Source organism: Synchiropus splendidus, chromosome 14, assembly GCF_027744825.2.
Source record: "Synchiropus splendidus isolate RoL2022-P1 chromosome 14, RoL_Sspl_1.0, whole genome shotgun sequence".
Lineage (NCBI taxonomy): Eukaryota > Metazoa > Chordata > Actinopteri > Syngnathiformes > Callionymidae > Synchiropus > Synchiropus splendidus.
The window spans coordinates 18385826-18405553 of NC_071347.1; the positions used below are offsets into that span (position 1 = coordinate 18385826).

The window sequence follows — 19728 nt, forward strand, 5'->3', positions numbered from 1 at the left end:
TGTGTGTTTATGAGACACCTCTTTGTGTCCATGGTAGCTGACTGTTTCTGGTTGCACCTCTTGAGTCAACACTGACCTCTCATCTCCAAGTAAAAACCAGACGACACCCGACTCATAAAAAAAGAAGCCTCTGTTTGATCTTTATTTGAAAAATTAAAATAAAGTGCTTTTATATACAATACAAAAAAAACAGTGATGCATGATACAAAAAAATACATTTCAACATTTCGTTTTCTTTTTTTTTTTTTACACTGGCAGCTGAATTTACAAAACAATTTCATATAGAAACTTTTTTTTTTTTTTTACATGTTGACAACAGTCTGAGCAACTTGTCACAAATAGAAGGCCTGACTATAGTGGTTCATTTAGAGCAGACGACTCCGTGGTATTGAGATTAGGATACACCACATGACAGTGAAGGCTGGTAATCAATTAAAGCACATATTTGCACGAAATCTCTGCCACGGTATTTTTTCTTTTTTTTTGTTGTTGTGCACTTAGCAAACTAAATATTGTTCCAAAGACAGCCACTTCACCAACAGCTGCCAAGAGTTAAATAACAGTCAAAGCATGAGTGTCTGGTTCTGGGCGAGCGTTCGTACGACAGAACCAGTTCTACAGTGCCATTAATAACAATAATCTAATACTCATATTTAAGCCAGTGGTTATCTGTGTGCTACATTTTTAAGGATAACATCACGTCCCTGACTGAAGCCACTGTAACAAAAATACAGTAAATAAAACAACAGTATCACATGTTTCCACACCAACACTCCCGCAGTGTCGCGTCGACTCAACAACGCTACTACCTGGTTAGTCCATAATCCCAAGAGGCACATCTCTGGATTATTGTCGCAGAATGTGTTAGTACCCTTCTTCACAAAGGCAGATGTGTGCTATGAAATCTATGACCTGCATTATACTAAGGCTGGACAGCGTTGTGTGCAAATAGTATGCATTCTGATGCTGCATCCACAACAAGATGGTTTCTTTTTCAGACTTTAGGACACATCGGTAGCGAAAACCTAGAGATATTCAGCACCTTATGACCACGATTTGATGTAAAAGTTTGTTTCATCTTGATTCATATTTATTGCCAATATTCAGAGGGCAGACAAGGCTTTGTTTTGTCTCAAACTGAACCCTTCCCTCTGCCCAGCATTTAATATTTATTGAACTTCTAAAATTGAATCTGATTTATTTAATGTCGATGTCATTCACCACGTGCAGATTAAAGTATTTCTAATAGAAGAGACACTCTAACTCAGTTTTCAGTAAAGGTGCCATGTTATCAAAACATTTTTTCAATAACAATTTTACCAGTAAGGTCTCTCGTTTGCAACTCAATGTTAAAATAAACTACAATTTAAATGCCACCTAAACTGATTGAATCACATTTTTTTTTAATCCTGAGGATCAAACCTCAGAATAAATGGGTCATTTATAAGTAAACTTAAGTGTGGTTCAGAGTCCTGGTTAAGTAGAGCCATTTGTTTTGATGGTTTAGGGTGAGAGGCTGGGGAAAGGGTTATGTCACTGAGTGGACCCAACAACATGGTGCGACAAACCTGTGTGTGCATGCACTTGTATAGCTATCCTAATTCTTGGGCACATTTTTGCTGGTCCCCACAAGTCCAGGCCTCAATTTGAGGATGAAGACATCAAAATAACTCAGTCATTATAATTGGGTTTATGTTTGGTTCAGATACCTGGTTAAGGTTAACCAGTAGTTTCCATTGGTTAGGTTTAGTGTGAGAGGCTGGAGAAAGCACTGAGGCCATGAGAGTCTCCACAAGGATAGATCTACAAACGTGTGTCTCTGTGTGTGTCAGCTCAATTTTTTAGTGCCTTATTTTGAGGGAATTTTTTTTTATAAATGGCTCATTATTATTCCTGCGACACATCCCATAAAGCACAGTCAGAGTAGTCAATGAAGTTACATTTTTGTTTTACAAACTGCACGCCTCTCACTGGGCCAAAAAAGAAGTTAAACCAAATCCATGAAAAGTCATTTGAAGTGGAAAATGTGGGCTAAAATAACTGGGGGCACATCTGTATGCAATGAAAACACAGAAAAGTGAATCGTTGTGCTCGCAGTGTGACTGCACACACAATGCAAACCCTGTCTAAGAGCAAGTTAATGCTGTGCCGGTTTGAAACAGAAACCATGTGGATGCAGCTCGAGTCACTTTGCCTCCTTTGAATGTCAGATTTCTACACTGGCAGTAATGTTGCAATACTAACTCATGATTTAACCACTGTATTGTTGAAGGAACTAAACTGTTTGGTAGAACGAATATGATGCTTCAACCCATGACATTATTGCTTCAAAGTGGGGAACCTCTCTTATTGAATGTTATTGAAAACCTATCCCGAGTGAACTCATTTGGCAACAAGTTAATATACTGGACTGTCTTGGATAAAACACACCATGATGGCTAAAAATCTTTTGCATACTCAAGTTAAGTGCGCGTGTGTGCGTCTGCAGTGCCGTTAAATCATGTCAAACACCTTTGTGCTTTCTCGATCCGAAGGTGAAGATTCCGTGTGTCTCATCTCACTTCACATTATGTGCTTTGCATAGACTGCCTGACTCATCAAGAACAGCATGATAAAATACCTGGAGAGAGAGGGGGCGCTATTCCATTGATCACATTTGGCTTCAAAAATGAAGCAGCCGGCTTCATTTGTATCCACGACTAGGACCGGTACTTGGTGTCAGTCTTCACGTTCTTTTGGTGTAAAGTGATTGAGGTGTTAAAAAAAAAGAAATGAATCTCTTACAAGTCAGTGTTCAGACTTCAGCCTGGAGCGGCAGGAAACATAAACCGGACCTTTCCGTGTGTCAGTTGTCGGCCGCCGGATGGTGTGTGTGTCTGTGTTTATCTTGTGGCTGTACAGTACAATCGACGCAGCGCCAGCTGATGACTGAGAGAAGGTGACGTCCGTTGTGCGAGATCATGTTTAAACATCCTTCTGTCTTTTCAGAGCCTCCCTGTGAGAACATGTGGACGGACCGATCGGCGGTGCCGCGGAACCTCGGGTGTGATCCCTCTGCTGCTGATACATTCTGTTTCCGAACAAAAGCGCCGCGATATCAGAAGGCAAACTGGAACTTCTTAAGTGGATGAAGGTGAGATACAAATGTCCATGGACCACAGGAACAGAAGATAAGACAAAGTGCAAAATCTGTGAAATTAAAGTTGCTCATTCAAGAGTCCTTTTCCAAGTGCACTCGTTCAGTTGTGGTTCATTTCCTCTTTACACGATGGAGTCTTTGATTTCCGAGCCCAGTCTGACCCGCGGCCGTGGGCTCGTCGGGGATAGCTTCACGTGACTGTCCTTCAAGTCCAGAACTCTCTTCTCAGACTCTAAGAAGCTCTTGTGGTTGTCAGGGGAGGTGCACTCGTGCGGCGGAGTGCTACAGATGTAGTTGTCATGAAGGGTCTGATAACCTTTGTGATCTGCCACGGAGGCCGGGACCGCGTTGCCGTTCAGGGGAAGGCTCTCGGCAGGTTTCACGATAATCCTGGGCTTCTTCTGCTGCATGCTGGGGCACTCGCCCTCTTTCAGCATGGACTTCATGTGGTCTCGGTTCCGGTACACCACAAAAAGGGAGAAGACCAGCAGTGAGAAGGCCAGGAGGGCGCACACCACGATGAGCTCATTCCAGTAGGTCTTCGTGTTGATCTGTGGCGAGCGGGCTTCACCGGGGAGGATGACAAACTCGTCCTGGGAGATTAGATGAGTGCGCGAGTGCCCGATCAGCGTGGTGCTCTCCTCCTTGGCCTCGCCCTTCACGCAGTAGTTGGCCAGCAGCTGCCTGAAGCCTTCCTCCACCGACCAGCACTCGTAGGTCTCCAGGCGGTCTGCTTGAGCCACCACCACCAGGCCTCCCTCCGGGCTCGGGTAATGAAAGTGACCCACGCTATCGCTGAACTTCCAGCTCTGCTCGGCCAGATTGGAGCGCGGCTTGCAGGGCAGCACTTTGAACGTGTTGGCGGGGATGATGACCACTTGACATGAAGACGGCCCTGCAGAGAACACGGACAGATATTGCAGCCATTGATATCCCCAAAAGTGTGTACCGTCTTTCTCAACTTCCAGTTGGTTATGTTTGTTTTAACTGAACCTCAGATATGTGTATTTTTGCTACATGCTTTCTGTTCTTTACTCAACCTAGCTGGGAGAAAAGTTGGAGTGACAACGTGTCCTGAAACAACTAGCACAATAAATAAGCTACTTCATACCGAATGACTCACTCATGCCTTCTTTCTTCTTTCTTTTTGAAATTCAAATATTTACACACAAAAGCAACGTGTGCTCTTACGTCACCAAAACTAGGCCACTTCCAAGTTCTCAAGTTCACTGTATATATATATATATATATATATATATATATATATATATATATATTCCTGAACAAAATTCTTATACAATTGCAATTCTTATACAAATACTTTCAAGACATTAAAAGAGCTTCAGCTTAACTAAGGTGATATAAAACTTGAATACAGCCACCGTCATGATTTATTGTGCTATTGCCAAACTGATGCAAAATAAACAATATTTTGTTGTTTAACTGTATGTGTGGGTCCATCATTTGATTCAGTGATATACCAAATTCATTCAAATTGAAAACTGTGACTTCTTGGGTTAAATATTCTCATACCATTAAACTGCGATTAACTGAGATTAATTAATCATAAATTCTATTATCAATTAGATTAATGTTTTTAATCGAATCCCACCCCTATGACTGACTGACTGACTGACTGACTTGGTAAAATGTCACACTTACGTGTCACTGGAGGTTTAACCGACCGTGGACTGGAGACGGTTTTGTTGCAGACTGATGTATCTGCTTCGTCGACATCCTGCAGCCACACACTGAAACACATGAACATGTTTTAATGCCTCGCATCACAGGATCAGTTTTTTACATTGTAGATTTCATGAATAATACCTGCTGGTTGGCGACCGGCTGCTCATCACACACTGCCGTCCGTTCCAGCCACAGTAGGGATCGCGTGAGAGGACGCACTCCCCACAACTCTGGTAGTTGGAGCAGTTGGCCACCGGGAGCTCCACCAGCTCAGACAGGGAGGTAATATACAGTCGACCCTATAGCGATGGTGACGTGGAGACGTGAAGCTATTGTCGAGCATTTAGGTAGAAATCCAGTTCACAAGAGTGTGGCATACCTTATGTGAGTCCAGCTGAATACGCTGCACCGGCTTGGAGTGGCTGAAGACCACGATCTCCTCAATGATGTGCATCTTGTTTTTCACATTCAAGGCTTTGTGAATCCTCCCATCATCTGGAAATATTCAAAAACGATTGAACATGTAAAGTTGACTACACTGACTATGTCGCCTTCTAATACCTGTCCCGATAAAGAGCACGTCGTAGGCTTTGTTCAGGGCACGGACTTGATGGACTGCGATCTGGGTGTAGCGGACGTTGCGCTTCAGGAGGAGCGGCTGGCTGCGGAGCACGCTGTCCATGAGGAAGTGGTCTTTGACGAAGTTCAGCACCTTGTCTGGCATGTGCAGGGAGGAGGAGATGCCCTGCTCTCTGGCTGTGTTGGTGATGCACTGCAGAGACATCAGACAGGCACATCCATCCAAGCTTAAGATTAACAACACAGTTTTGGTATTGAAACTGTAATTCTATTTAGTTTTGTTTTTCTATAATCATTCTGAATCTTACAATTTAGATTTAGCCGACTTAAAACTTATTTAGAAACAATAAAACTGATTTAATGGGTCACAATGTTTCCTCAGAGTACTTTGTTTTTCTTTCACAAATTTAACGCATAATAATTCAGTTATTAAGTTTACTATTTAAATAAAATTGATAGATGAAAAGTACTTCACACACAATGTCCTATATACTGTATATATGAATCGTTTTACAATTTCTTCAACGTGCAGTTCTGTCTTTTGACCAGCAGGTGGAGGCATTCACTCACCGCGCCCGGTCTTGGATCAGGAACAGGATGGTTGTAAGTGTACCACTGCTGAGTTTCCCTGTTGACCTCGCGGTATCTGCCGTTGAACGCCCGGTCCACTTGGTCCATCGTGAAAGAGCAGACAGCAGAAGCCCCCGACGCGCCTTTGTACCTGAGGAGACGTTGGGTTCGTTTAGACTTCAGCATATCATCCACGTGGACGTTCCATTCTCACCACTGGGAGGTGAAGACGCCGTAAAACATGGTGTTCTTCCAGTCCTCTGGGCTGGGCGTCAGCACAAACATGTCCTGGATGATGTTGAAGGGGAAGCCGTCGTCAGGTAAGGAGCAGAGGAGCTGAGCCTTCAGGAAGGTGGTCCATTTCTTCTGCAGGACTCTCTCTCCCCCCAGGTCTCCCTAAAACACAGCACATTTGAGAGTGACGCCAGAGCTTAGCAGCAACAGTCATGAAATACTGAAGTACAACACTGCATAACTGTGTGCTCCTAATCGCCCAGAGATGTAGACGACGAAGGTTGACCTTCTCCGGTCCAACCAGGAAGAGCTAAATGAGTCCTGCCGGGAGCCTTGAACAACCCTGAGGCAGCACACTTCTAGGTCGCGGAAACAATAAGCATCCTCACAACCGGCTTCGATAAAACATCCGGCGCTTGAAGGAGGACAAGTGCTTTCAAATCGGGGAATAAAAAGAGGCATTTCACCCCAATGATTCTGCCACGCTCTGACTCGACGCCTTCGGCTGGCAAAGTCATGTGTGGCCTTGAGGAGGAGAAAACTCATGCAGTGGTTCTGCAGCAGGCTGGAGGTGCAAATTAAAACTGTTACGTCATCTTCTTCTAGGGAAGGGTCAATGACCTGTAAAAGCCGATGGCAATGATAAAGTCCTAAACATTTTCAAACAAATGATAGCAACGTATTATTGCAAAGACTGAGTCCAAGGGGCTTTTGACATGAACACTTCATGCCAGAGTAATTGAAGGAAGTATCCATCTTTCCCTCAGATGTGACACAAAGTGAACGAACATATAATGAAGCAGCTTTTCTCATCGGAATTTCAGGCTTATAGAACGAGTGCCTGAGCTGTCTCTGATTAATTGCAACAAATTAATCCTCATTAAGTGCTTTTTTTCCCTCCACGGAAAGCAGCTCAAAAGCCTCTGACATGACAGGAAGTCATAACTTTAAATCACAGGAGAGAACAAGCATGTAAATGGATAAAAAGGGGAGGAGGTGTGGGGGGTGAGTTTGGACTTGGAAAAAGCTGTCACAGCTCAATACATATCAAAGGAAAGCAACCTCCAGCCCCTGATGTTTCATGTTCCCGAACTCCAGGTTAGAAATTTCAGGCTCAGCAGCTGGACTTTATCTGATGGACTTGATGTAGGTGGTCCTTATCTTATTCAGCGGGACGACTACAAAGCACGTAGAGCTGTTGTTGTAGAATGAAGCAGCCAAGTCAAGCTTACATTCTTTATTTAAAGTAGGCAATGAGAATCTCGGATTACTGAGGAGAGGCTGCTGAAATACTCAAAGAGAAGAGTCGAAACGTGGTAATAAAAGTTACAATGAGAGTAGAAGTAGAGTTATTGGGGTGAAATTATGCATTAATAAATCATGAAATAGGTTAAAGGAAGTTATCACAATGCGCAATATTAAAGTGTAATAAAAGTGGTGGAATTGTTTGGTATGCCATTAGTTATTTTTACTTTTAAAGTACGAAGTCATACACCTTTAAAAGTATAAATATCTAAAGTAACTCCAAAGAAATTATTTAAAACAAGTGATAAAAGAAAAAGCAATTATTTTAAAATGTAATTTTCACAAAAAAAAAAAAAACTGATTCAGATAAGGAGGGAATTCATTTCGACATAAGAAGAAATATTAATAAAAAATAAAAAAACAGATATATATTATTAGATATATTATATTAGATTGGATTTTATAGAAATATAACAAAATAATTAAATGTCAATCATAACAAAAAAAGTTTTTTTGTGAGAATCACATGACTATGAGAAGAAAACATCCATAAAACATGAAGATGGACTGAAGAAGACAACACTGCCTGACAACAACCAGTATACACAGTAAGTTAAAGATCCCGGGATGGTGTTGGGAGGTTTTGGTTTAGGGGGAAAAGGTCTCTTGAGATGGACTATCTGCCCTCAAGGATCACTCACCTTACACACACGAGCGATGCGGGACACAATGGTGTTGTCAAAGAAATCAAACTCCTTCCCTGCTTCGCTGAAGAAGAAGTAAATCTTATCGTCATCGCCCACCTCATTGCCCCTGGGAAGACTGGCCTGGATGTAGGCAGAGCCCACAAAGGCCGGGTCTGGAAGGACACCACACAGTCAACATGACGTAGCTGCGACAACAGGCTCAACGGCAAATCTGATCGCTGGGAGGACGTGTGAAGCCTTGTGTTGCAGCTGGAGAACTACCTTGTAGCCAGTTGAGAGAGTTTTCGGTTTTCAGAGACGTCCCTTGACTGAGACTCTTGTAGATGATGGGTTCGTTTCCTTGGAAATTACTCACTGTACCCGCATAAAGCTCACCATCTACGAAGCAAGAAGATTTGGTTCAGTCATTCACCGTAATCACCTTCATTTTACCAACTGCTGTTCCAGCTCATCTTGGATCAGACGTCTTGACCCAAATCATGTTGTAACTGTTGAGCCTACGCGGTAGAGACAGTGACTCTGGAGTGAGCGGGGCAGACACGGGTTCAAATCCCTGTAGGGCTGTGCATTGGAATCAAATGACGACTATCTTTAGGTGACTTTTGCGTCCTATGTTGATGTCAGCCTTCAGCGTAACGTAATATTCTCACGAGACGGTCCATCGAGACTGGGACTCACCCGCCATGATGGCTGTGGATTTGTATTCCGGGTTGAACGGGCAGCGGCTTCTTCCATCCTCAGAAACAACCTCACCGTTTTCGCTCCGCACCAGAGAGAAATCTGACGAGTCCTGCACAAAACACAGCACGTATTTCAAGATAAAGTCAGTGAGTGGCCTGTGATACCGAGAAACACTCACCGCTGTGTTATGGAGGGACATGGGGAGGAAGTAGAGGGAAGACGTCGATAATTGAGAGACACTCAAACGGTTTAATTTGATTATGTGCATTAAATATGTTGATCCATTTCCTCTAGCCACAGGAGATGATAATAATAATGTGCATCATAATGCTGAGTGACCGGAGGGCAGAATGCATTACGGCTCAGATAAACGTGGATCAGATAGAACTGCTTGCTCCTGTGTTCCATCAATCAAACGACTTTATTTATATAGCGCTTTTCAGAGCGTTCAACTCCAAGCACTTCACCATGATAAAAGAAAACAGTCGCTCATCACATTAACCATTCCTGTACACACAATGCATTGAGATTCTACGGCGCAGGCTTGTGTGTGTGTGTACTTGTTAGCCTGCCTTGTGGGGACCAATCCCTTACAAAACACTATTTTGGGGGGACCTTATGCTTTCGTGAAGATAAAAATGCTGTGTGTGTGTGTGTGTGTGTGAGGGTTTCAGAAACTCACGATATAAGCACAGATGGGGCTGAACGCGTAGGTTCCACACACATAGAGGTGAGTGCTGTTCACGCGGAGTAAAATCTTGATGTAGTTGAAGCAATCCGTCTGAAAACAGAGAGACAGTGTTCTATTTCAGGTTCAATATAAAGCATGTTTATGGAAATACATTCCACACAAGTTCATTTTCATCTGCTCTTCCTGTTCTGAACACAAAGAGACATTTAATTTGATCTATTTATTAGTTTTGTGTTTTCTTGCTGCTCGATTTGCTGACCTCTCATGCAGGTCAGTCACTCAGGCGACCAAATGATGACATCACGATTCCAAGGAATGTCCCTAAATTAGAGCTGTTTTCTACATGGGTGAAATGTAGGAAACTCTGGGATCTGCTGGTGCTGCTTCCTTCAGCTGAAGCCCTGACAAAATGCTGTCACTTTGCCTCTAATGTGAGCAAAAATGAGACGAAGATGCTGGTCATGTGACAACAACTATAGCTGAGTATATAATGCACTGCTCTTGACAAATAAAACCAGGAGATAAACATGAATTCTAAAATAAAAACCACGACAAAATGTCAGGCTGCTAAAAATCAACACAAAACTTAATTCAACATGGTCACACTTGAGATAAGGGGGAATATTTGACCCTAAATAAACGACTCATTCATACATGTATATTGAGCAGACTAGTCAGTAATGAATTATGATAAAGCATTGATAAGAGTCTTGTTAATACTGACTAGATTTTCACCCTGGAATAGTCACCAAAAGTTCACTCTAAACAACGGCATAATTACCAAGTATTAACTGTAAATAAACAAGAAAAAGTTTATTGTGATCCCCACTCACCTGTGGGTCCTTCCCTTTAAAAATGCACTCTTCTCTCTTCCCATCTGGAGTTTCCCATGTGATCTGCATGGAGGAATCACAGATGATTCTCAGTGTGTGTGTCTTACAGCATGTGTATTTCTGTACTCCCTCTGAACCTGTGGGATCAGCCTGGAACCGTGTTCAGCACTTTCTGGTTCACGGTCACTTACATTTCTTTGTAGCTTGGCTGCGCTGATATCAGAAAGGTTGAGAGCAAAGAGAATCTCCCGAGCGCCGATGTAGAGCGTGCCATCTTCTTCGCTGAGGAGCACGGAGGTGAAGTTGAGCACCCCGCTGGCTGTGAAGCTTTTGCTCGTCCTCTCCTTCGCATCTTTGTGGAAATGGAAAAAGAGAATTTGCAGATTGAAAAAGTTATGACGAAATGAGATATCACTTCTACAGAGTTACGCGTAAAAACACACTTTTTGTTCTATGTTTACTGAAGTTATTTTTTATTTAAACATAAATGTTTTTTTTTATTGAAAATATTCCACTAAAACTACTAAAAACTTCAACTTAGTAATATAATATTCTGTCAATAATGTAAGATGGCAGCAAGATTCACTGATTCCAAATCTAAAGACTCTCCTTCTCTGGTTTAAAATTGAAATAGATATTTTTATTAGTTTTTATTGGGGGGGATTTCTTTACTATGCTGTTCTGATTGGAACTTTAACTGTACCTTTAGAGATGGAACCTTAGTTAGTTTAAATTAGTAATTTTTTATTATTATTTTACACTGTACATTTTCTTTTTCAGGTTTATTTATTTCCTTTTATCAGGAAAAAACAGAAGCACTATCATAGTCCAAAAAAACTTATTGAAGCAAACTGACTTAAATATTAAGTTAAAACAGTACAACAACTAGACACCTTGTGATTGACCTTCTGGAACTTTCTTTCTCTGTATTGTTGTAAACTATGACAAATAGGAACTGCCCTAGTAGCAGATTGAGAGTCACCGGGAAGCCATTATTTAAATGGCATCACTTCCTTCACACATGAAACCAATGCAGCAGAGATTATAAGACTTAATGTTTGACAGATCACAGAGTCACCATGAGGTAGATGCCCTGCAGTGCATGTGGCCTGACATGAGCTAACCTTGCCGAGAAGGAGGTTGAGAGACTTCCCTAGCCTTGGGAAAACAACTTGTTAATAACAGCCCATTGCCATGGCAACAGAAAGCCTCATTGCCGTTAAATCTGTCCTTAAAACCACAAGACACTCAGCTCTGCACACAGTAACATGGATCCATCAAGGCTCCCTTCTCCCTATCATTACAGGATAAACAGAGTGATTCCTCCACTCCTCCTCGCTGGAGCTGCTTCATCACGGCAAAGCCTCCAGCCAGTTTAACTACAGCGCAGCAGAGGAAGACGAAGGCCGGAGCCAGAATCTAAACAAAAGCTGGAGGCACTTTCATCGGGAAGGAAGATAGCGACGTGGTTATTCTCCACAGTTGCATGATCACAGTTATGGTCTGTAAGCACAGCGCAACAGGGCCCTTAATTGAGATTCATTGAAGAGAAATGGGAGGTTAACAAACAATCCTAACTTTCTATGAAGAGTCATTTAAAAGAGAGCCGCATGATATCGGTGACTCAAATAAATGTTCGGAGTCAAAATCTATGAATGTAATTTGGTTAATAAAGCCCAGATCTGACTGCTCGCCTGAGGGGCACATGACAAAACATTTCCATGCACCTATAAACTTCAACATCATTTCCTCCAAATATGACTTGTAACCTTCCGTGACGTTGCTGCCAACCACTTGGGATTCTCCCTGACATCTTGCCTGTGTTTTCCCAGCCACGACTTCCTCGTTTTCCAAATCTGTTTTCCATCTTCCTGGAGTTCAGCACCACTTTTCTGTGGCTTCATTGTCACAAATAAAGCCTTCAGGAGTTCGCGTCAGACAACAATGAAGGGTATTATCGTCGCGAACGAGAGAGGGAGGCGTGCGAGGAGTACAGGTCAGGGTGAGTTCATGCCGTGAGGGCTCGCCACCAGCTTGTAAACCTCAGTGTTTGACCTCTGTGAGTTGTTGTGTCTTGGTTTTGCGGTTGCGACATGGCTGCTGTGCCAGGCTGTGAGAGCAGGGGTCTTAGACCTTCACAATCCGTGACACCAAACAACTAGAAATACTACATTAGTGCTTTTTAACGGTGACTATATCATAGCTGTAATTACTGTATTGGTTTTTCATAACATTTTAAATAGGAATACATCCACATCAAAAAGTAATTAATCAAAATGTTTTGGTATTTTACTGTTAGATTTATACACAATTGTGGCTTGTATTTTTACATTGTCTCAGTTTCCCAACTATTATCATACAGTTTCATAGTTTCATCATATCACACAAATTAATTTGGACCACAGAGGACAATCAGAAAAGCATGGCAAGAACATACCATAATTTCTAGACTGCAAGTTGCTACTTTTTTCTCATGGTCTGAACCCTGCAGCTTCTACAAAGACTCGGCTAATATGGATTTTTACAGACTAAAGAGCGTCATGCTGCCAAAACATTGAGCATTGTCACATCAAACCAATGAAATCACAGGCGTTTTATTGATCTTAAACTGATCAAAATGTGCTGTGCTGTCGGAACATCGGATCGGCAGGAGAAAACGGCCCATTTTGAGCGCTTTAATGTCAATAAAAGATGTGAGGAGTTCATGATTCAAGTTGAGAACATTGGCCAGTTTGTTTCATGAGTCAGTCTCCATGCTGGAGCCCATTTTCAAAACTAGTTTAGAAGTCATCCTCATGCCATTTTAAGCTGGGTGCACCGCTGACCTTTTACGTATGAACTAGGAGTCCGGAATTTACGGTACATACTTATTTAAGTTTCCAACCACAAAGATACAACAAAAGCAAACAACTAAACATACATGAAAACATGTGCGCCACACAGATGGAACAAAAAAAAAAGAGGATCCCCTTTCGACAAACTCACCGTAAAACTAGAATAGGAAGGTTGAAAAAGCTAATAAACTTCTAAAATCAGTCACAGGTCAAGAGGATGAACTGTGTCCAACTACAAACAAAGCAACTTTCTCAACCTCAATAAATCAGCGGTGTGAAGCGGAGGGAGAGACAAGAGCTTTGTTTGCCTCTGCGCACATGAATGACCCCTCACAGACGCCGCACTGAGGGCCTTCACCTCTGGCGGCTGGCAGCAATACAAGATCATTGCTACTATTATGTAATTAGGGGTAATTTTATTTTACAAATGACTCCATTAAATGGTTAAAAATGGTCCTTTATTGGCTCTCGCTAATCTATTTGGAGAAGGGGGATTTAATTATACTGGGCTTAAAGGAATCCTTCAATAGACTTGGAGCCAATTTGCTAATGGGTCCGTGTCCAAAGAGTACAATAATTAAAAGCTTGTCAAATCCCCCCAGGGAATTGTAGAGTAATTTGTCGTTTTGAGACAGAAATCTAGTGTCTACTTTGTAAAGCTTTACAACAGCTTTCCTCTGCTTTGGAGCTGACCACGCAAGTCTGTTGGGTGTGTGTCTTTTTGATGGCATCGTATAGCTTCATTCATGCGTGCTGATCCCCTCCTGCATCAGGTGGCACCAGTTGCATAATATTTTTTACAGCCTGACTGAGGACTCGTGGGGAACGGCACGTCAAAGATCCCGATTCTGCCTCTGGTCTTCACACACCAATGAACCAAGCTAGTCACTGTAAGTGTAGAGAAATAGCAACCACTGTAGTCAGCAGTATTCTGAAGAAAGAGAGAGAATAGAAATAAAAAGAAAATGTTGATACACTCAGATATTGTAAGACTTGATGGAGCATATCAATATTTATTTAATAAATTCCTGCATAATGTAGTGTTTTTGAGTTTACTGAAACTTCGTCGGCAGCAAGCAATTTGACTTCTTCTTCAGCTTCTTCTAACAGACGACGTGAGCTTCAATATAGCAATATGATGGTTTAATCTGAAGAAACAAGACCATCATTCACAGCATTCAAAGCCGCGCACAGACAAGAGCCAAGTTGTTTATCTGACATGTCACGCCAGGGTCAAACTAACATGCTACAGTTCTGTTCATTTCTTTTTAAAAATATCACAGTAAATGGCTATATCGCAAGATATTGCATCTTGTATTGGGATACGTACTGTTTTGCCAGACTTCAGCAGCCTTAATCCGTTGGTGCGCCATACTCTATTTAGTGCTTATACATACTGTATCTTTGAGCGTGTTAAAGACAATTCTGTGTCCTCTGATTGATTAGATACACAGACCAATCCGATTACACCCAACAAAAGTTTTTCAAAAGCCTCTCTGTCGTTATCATGCGTGGATAAACTAGCATGACACTGAATTTTACATTTTAAACTCCTTTCACTGACTACGGTTGACTATCTCCAGTGCTTCTATGTCAGTGTAAAATGTACAAATATTCCAAAGAGCCACTGTTTGAAGTTACACCTCAAAAGGATGACTTGTCACAGGGGCCAATTTTTGGCTGCAAAATCTGTGATATCGACAGAATTATTTGCTAAATTGTACTTATGGACATAAAAATTCTAAAATACGGAAATTTTAATTTCCTCAGCCAGATTCAGGAAGTAGCTTCAATTCATTTGGATTGAGGACAAAAATATGAGCCATGATTCCTAAGACTTGTATAAGAGCTTAAGAACTTAAGAATTGACATTACTATTAATATTAACAGTAAATAAGCAAGTAATTAGCTTATTAATAGTTCATATGTGTTCTTCAATCAAATGCATTACCAAAAGTCTATATTCCACTCCAGTCATGTTATCAAAAAAAAAAAAATCACAACTTTGCGATTGTTGTCCAGAAATGTGATTTCTGCTGACAAGGAGGAAATGCTCTGTAGGTAAGCAACAACAGGATGAAACCTCCATTCATTCTGCAGACCAGCGAGCTGCACTCCATCAGACAAACCTACTGCAATCCAATTGTTCTGAAAGAAAGCTATTACATCCCACAAGTGAGATCAACTCCAGCGGCAGGGAGTCAACACCAGTCCCACTGGGTCAGTGTCAGATCAGGGAAAGAACTAATGTGGCTTTGTTGGCAGATATCAAGATGGAACACACTTATCCCAAACATCACAGGGTCTTTATCGAGACCTGCTGCTGCTGCTGCCGCTGGGTGGGTTACACTGTGTGGGGTACAGACGAAAGCATCTGGAAGGCATTAAGCCAACAGACCCCGGGGTCAATTAACCAGGAAATTCATTAGGCAAGCCTGTTAACTTGTGCGGCTGCATCTTGTTAGCAGGGTATTGTTTCCAGTGCACCGCGGTGGCACAGAGACCAGTGGCGAATGTAAGAGCCGAACGAAGGTTGGGACGTGAGATTGTAATTACTCTGGAAGCTACAGAGATTAAGCAGACTTATTTGATACTCACTCTGCAGGGATGAGCGGCACCATGCTACGGCACTGCAGTTTACTGGAACAGGATTGAAATGGACTCCTTAACATGATACTAGAGAGTATAGTGAAAATATCTGTCTGTCAGAGGGCGAGCCCAACCTGAGAATAATATATAAAGAGGGACCACCTATGATGAAGGGGGTCACGTATCTTTATTTACGTTTAATTACAGACCAAAATAATCGATTCAAATAAGGCCGATGAATCGCAGACAAACTTTCTTTCAGGGAACATTTATAGTGCACCAATTCCAGGACACCACATTGTGAAATGCAATGTCATCACCAAAACACAGACAATGAAAATTCAATTTTTAAAATGTTTAGATTTTTCTGTGCATTTAATACAGTGAAGAGTTTCTTCATCAAAGTGCAGAGAGTTAAATTTGATCACTCGAATATTAAAACGTGATTAACTGAAATATACAATTCTAATTTCCACCATTTTCATCACAAACTTTGCCCAAGTATCTCCAACAGCTGTAAGACATAACAGGAAGACAGGTTAAGTCTGTCCGACTTATGTCAATCTTCTTAAAGTATTCTTAAGAACGCATTTTGCTCATGTTTCAGGACTTGTTCATTACTTTACAAACACAACAAGAGGAGAGGGGGACAAAAGTTCTCCTGAAGACCTGCATCTTCTGGTCAACTTCCCTGCAGCTCCACAATCGTAGAGAGCTTCATTTAAAGTGCAGGTGGAGGCAACAGAGGAACACTGTGACTGGGTAACTGAAAACCCCCCTCTGAAATAGTGTGCCTCCAAATCCTGTTACTAAACCTAAGAACCAGCTCCTCGCTGTGAAGTCTGACTTGTTGATCCCTGACTCCCATCAGCTTGCACTTGTAAGCTGATGATGTGCTGAAAATCCCTTAGCTAATTATAATTACCACCATTATTTCTAACCTTCTGCGATCGTTGCAGGTAATTTTCCAGATCAACGTGCAGAAATACAGCCATCGCATCTTAACGGAAGAGCAATGGAATTTTAATTACTGTTTGTTTTTCGGGCCAGTTTTTCCACAAATCAATCGCTGCCCTCACGAGGAATATTGAACACCGTGTTCAATACCATGCTGTGCTTTGGTAACCAATAGCCTCATTAGAACTATCACGATGTTTAGGGCTACATTTGCAGCTCAGGTTCATCAATGTCTTGAGTGTGCTGAGGTGCGAGTCTGTAGAAACCTCAGCTATAGAGCTTCCATGTCACTCTAGCTGCTTAAATTCTGTCACACCAATGTTTAAAAAAAATGACTGCTGATTTGCTGCTGAAAAACCTCAGAGCAGTGGGTTCCATCAAAATAATGGTGTCATTCTCCATGGTTAAATAAACTCACTTAAAGATAAATATTGAATTATCCGCATGGGAGTCAGCCATTTCTTAAATGTCAAATTAGTGATTAAAACACTACTAAAATACTCATCACACCAAACGTCAGACAAGTTGAAATACATATTTAATTACTGGCAGGATATTTCAAAACTCATAGCCAGTGTGACCCAAAACAGCCAAGTCATAATAAAACCTGCACCGTCATTACAGTGCCACTGACATCCGGCCTCAACCATCAGCGCAATTTCTGAAAAGCTGTTATCTCACTTGGCACCGCTGTCATTCTGAATTACTTGTGAGTGGTTGATTCCACCGGTCGGAACATGACAGCACTTGGATAATTAAAGCTTTCCTCTCCAAAGTGGCTGCGGCTTGGCCTCTAAACAAAAATCACTGCGCCGCTGTCGACACACATGATGTCCAACAGAGCCACCTCACGGGCGACTCAAAAGGTTTGCCTTTAAAAGGTACTTTGGAAGACTAAACCATTCAACGTGGGCCGTGTTGGAGTCTGGAACAAAAGCAGAGACACAAAGCAGATGCAGGCTCAACTCCCCGAGCCTGTGATCCGTCCTGATATGCACATAATGAAAACCAGACTGGTGTTCGCACCATGCCACATACAAATCCCCATTCATTATTCATGGCAGATTAGCCTCTTCATTAAGGCGGGACTATGGGACAATGGGCGCAGCAGAAAAGCAGAGGGGAAGTTGGTTTGTGAGAATGTTCCCGGATGAGCAGCGGTGGCCAAGGCGATTGGGCCGCTCATGTCCACGGAGGTTACAGAATGCCATTCATACCCGACAAGAAGAGCAGAAACCAGCTGAGAAAAGGCAGAAACTGCAGTAAAGTTCATGTCCCTCGGGCCTGCAGATCCGCATGCCATTTCAAAATGTAAACTCAACGTGACAAAGCATCTTTTGCTCCGCAGGCATGGAAAATGTCAAGATGCACTTTCACAAGTTTAACTACAAACCTGCTGCACTCAGAAGGTTTGATTACCTTTGTTACAAGTGGTCTTAAAGTGAGTCATCTGACTATTTATAGCAAAGATAACAGCAAGTTTGGCACTGAAATTTTTTTTTTTTAGTTTTTTTTTAGTCGAAACCACCAGGTCTTGAATAGACTGCATGGATCAATTTGCAAAACTGGCAACAGCAACACTTATGTTGTCTTTATTTTTGATTCATTTCATTTTATTTATTTTGGCCAAGCCATTGACATTATTTAATACGACCAACAATGAAAAATGTGTGACTTTTTTCCACCCCATAACAGCCAATAAGCACTGAGACATACTGCCTGAATATACAGTGTTTCAAAACAGTCAATGTTTCCCCTTCATGAAAATGTCATTTTGATTTTAGAAATAAATATTCTATATGTAACTGGTGATTTAAAGCATTTAATATTGCCCTTAAGTTGAAAAAAAAAGTGATTTTCACCACCCCATAACACTCCATTTCGTTACGGGGTGGTTTCAAACCAACCTAAATATACAACATTTTGTATACACAGCGCATACACACATACATGTGTATACACAATACTGTGTATATAGGTTGGTTCGGTTTGACGTTTCTAATGTTTACTTGTCTACACGCTTGTGCTGGCAAGCACATATATTTCAGTGTCCATATGTTGTTGACACAGACGAGCGTGACAAATAAAAATCTCGACCTTTAGCGTAGACTTCACCGTACAAAGACAACCAGTTACTCGCTCCGTATTTATTATGCTACTCCAGTCATGGAAAAACCTGAATACTATGGGATGCTTTACGCACACACAACTGCTAATCCCCAAAAATGCACGGTCCAATAGTAAAGTTAGGTCTCCATTGAGAAGCAACTTTTCTTTAACATCTATTATTGAAAGATAAAGCAGTTGAACCATAACTGCTAAAACGTGCCTGACTGGTCTTCCTCTTTCTCATTCCACCTACGCTGCTCATATATTCTCCGTCTGACAATGCAGCCTTAAATCTTTTATTGTGTGTGCTTAACGTCGGCAGCACACCCTTAAAGCAAATCACTCCATCAAAAGTGGGAGAAGTGTGAACGTGAAGCCTCTTTTCAGCAGGTGATTAATGCCGTGTGTTGTGAAACGCTCCGCCAGGGCCGAGGCTGCGGGCTTTAGAGAGCCGATGATGATGATGATGATGATGATGAGGGGAGATTATGCTGGTGGGTAAGCAGGTTCCAGGTGAGGGAGTGGGCACGTTCAGACAGGTAAAGGCCACTGACCTATTTATACATAAGCTACATGACTGGAAATGTGATCATGGAAGGTTTAAAATGACAATCTTTTAAAGTGGTTATCATGCAAAGTAAACCATGTTAAGGAACATTAATTGGAAGCCTGCGTTCACATCTAATCCAGTTATTTAGATAGATAACCAGGGTTCAACTGTAGTGCAACTTCATGGTACAATTTCATTATAATTCCTTGGTTACTGACTGTCTTCAACAGCAGAATGTAATCATGTAAATATTGAGAGGGAAAGCAGCGATTCTATTCCAAACTTTGATCAACAGAATTTCAAGACGCAGACAGGGTGGAGAGG

The 19728-nt window shown here is 41.8% G+C and overlaps 1 protein-coding gene across 4 annotated transcripts in view; it reads right to left on the reverse strand.

The window, feature by feature from the left end:
- Window positions 1-4: 4 nt before the first annotated feature.
- sema4ba (sema domain, immunoglobulin domain (Ig), transmembrane domain (TM) and short cytoplasmic domain, (semaphorin) 4Ba) overlaps window positions 5-19728 on the reverse strand; it is a 64341-nt gene continuing 44617 nt past the window's right edge. For all 4 annotated transcript variants that reach the window (XM_053885847.1, XM_053885846.1, XM_053885845.1 and 1 more), the window contains 13 exons: window positions 10557-10717; window positions 10366-10428; window positions 9524-9622; window positions 8839-8950; window positions 8422-8538; window positions 8155-8312; window positions 6189-6370; window positions 5975-6125; window positions 5387-5597; window positions 5205-5320; window positions 4967-5124; window positions 4802-4890; window positions 5-4034 (listed from right to left, as the gene is read on the reverse strand). In XM_053885847.1, coding sequence (XP_053741822.1) covers window positions 3262-4034; window positions 4802-4890; window positions 4967-5124; window positions 5205-5320; window positions 5387-5597; window positions 5975-6125; window positions 6189-6370; window positions 8155-8312; window positions 8422-8538; window positions 8839-8950; window positions 9524-9622; window positions 10366-10428; window positions 10557-10717 — 2390 coding nt within the window. In that variant the 3' untranslated portion in view covers window positions 5-3261. The remainder of the gene's footprint in view (window positions 4035-4801; window positions 4891-4966; window positions 5125-5204; window positions 5321-5386; window positions 5598-5974; window positions 6126-6188; window positions 6371-8154; window positions 8313-8421; window positions 8539-8838; window positions 8951-9523; window positions 9623-10365; window positions 10429-10556; window positions 10718-19728) is intronic.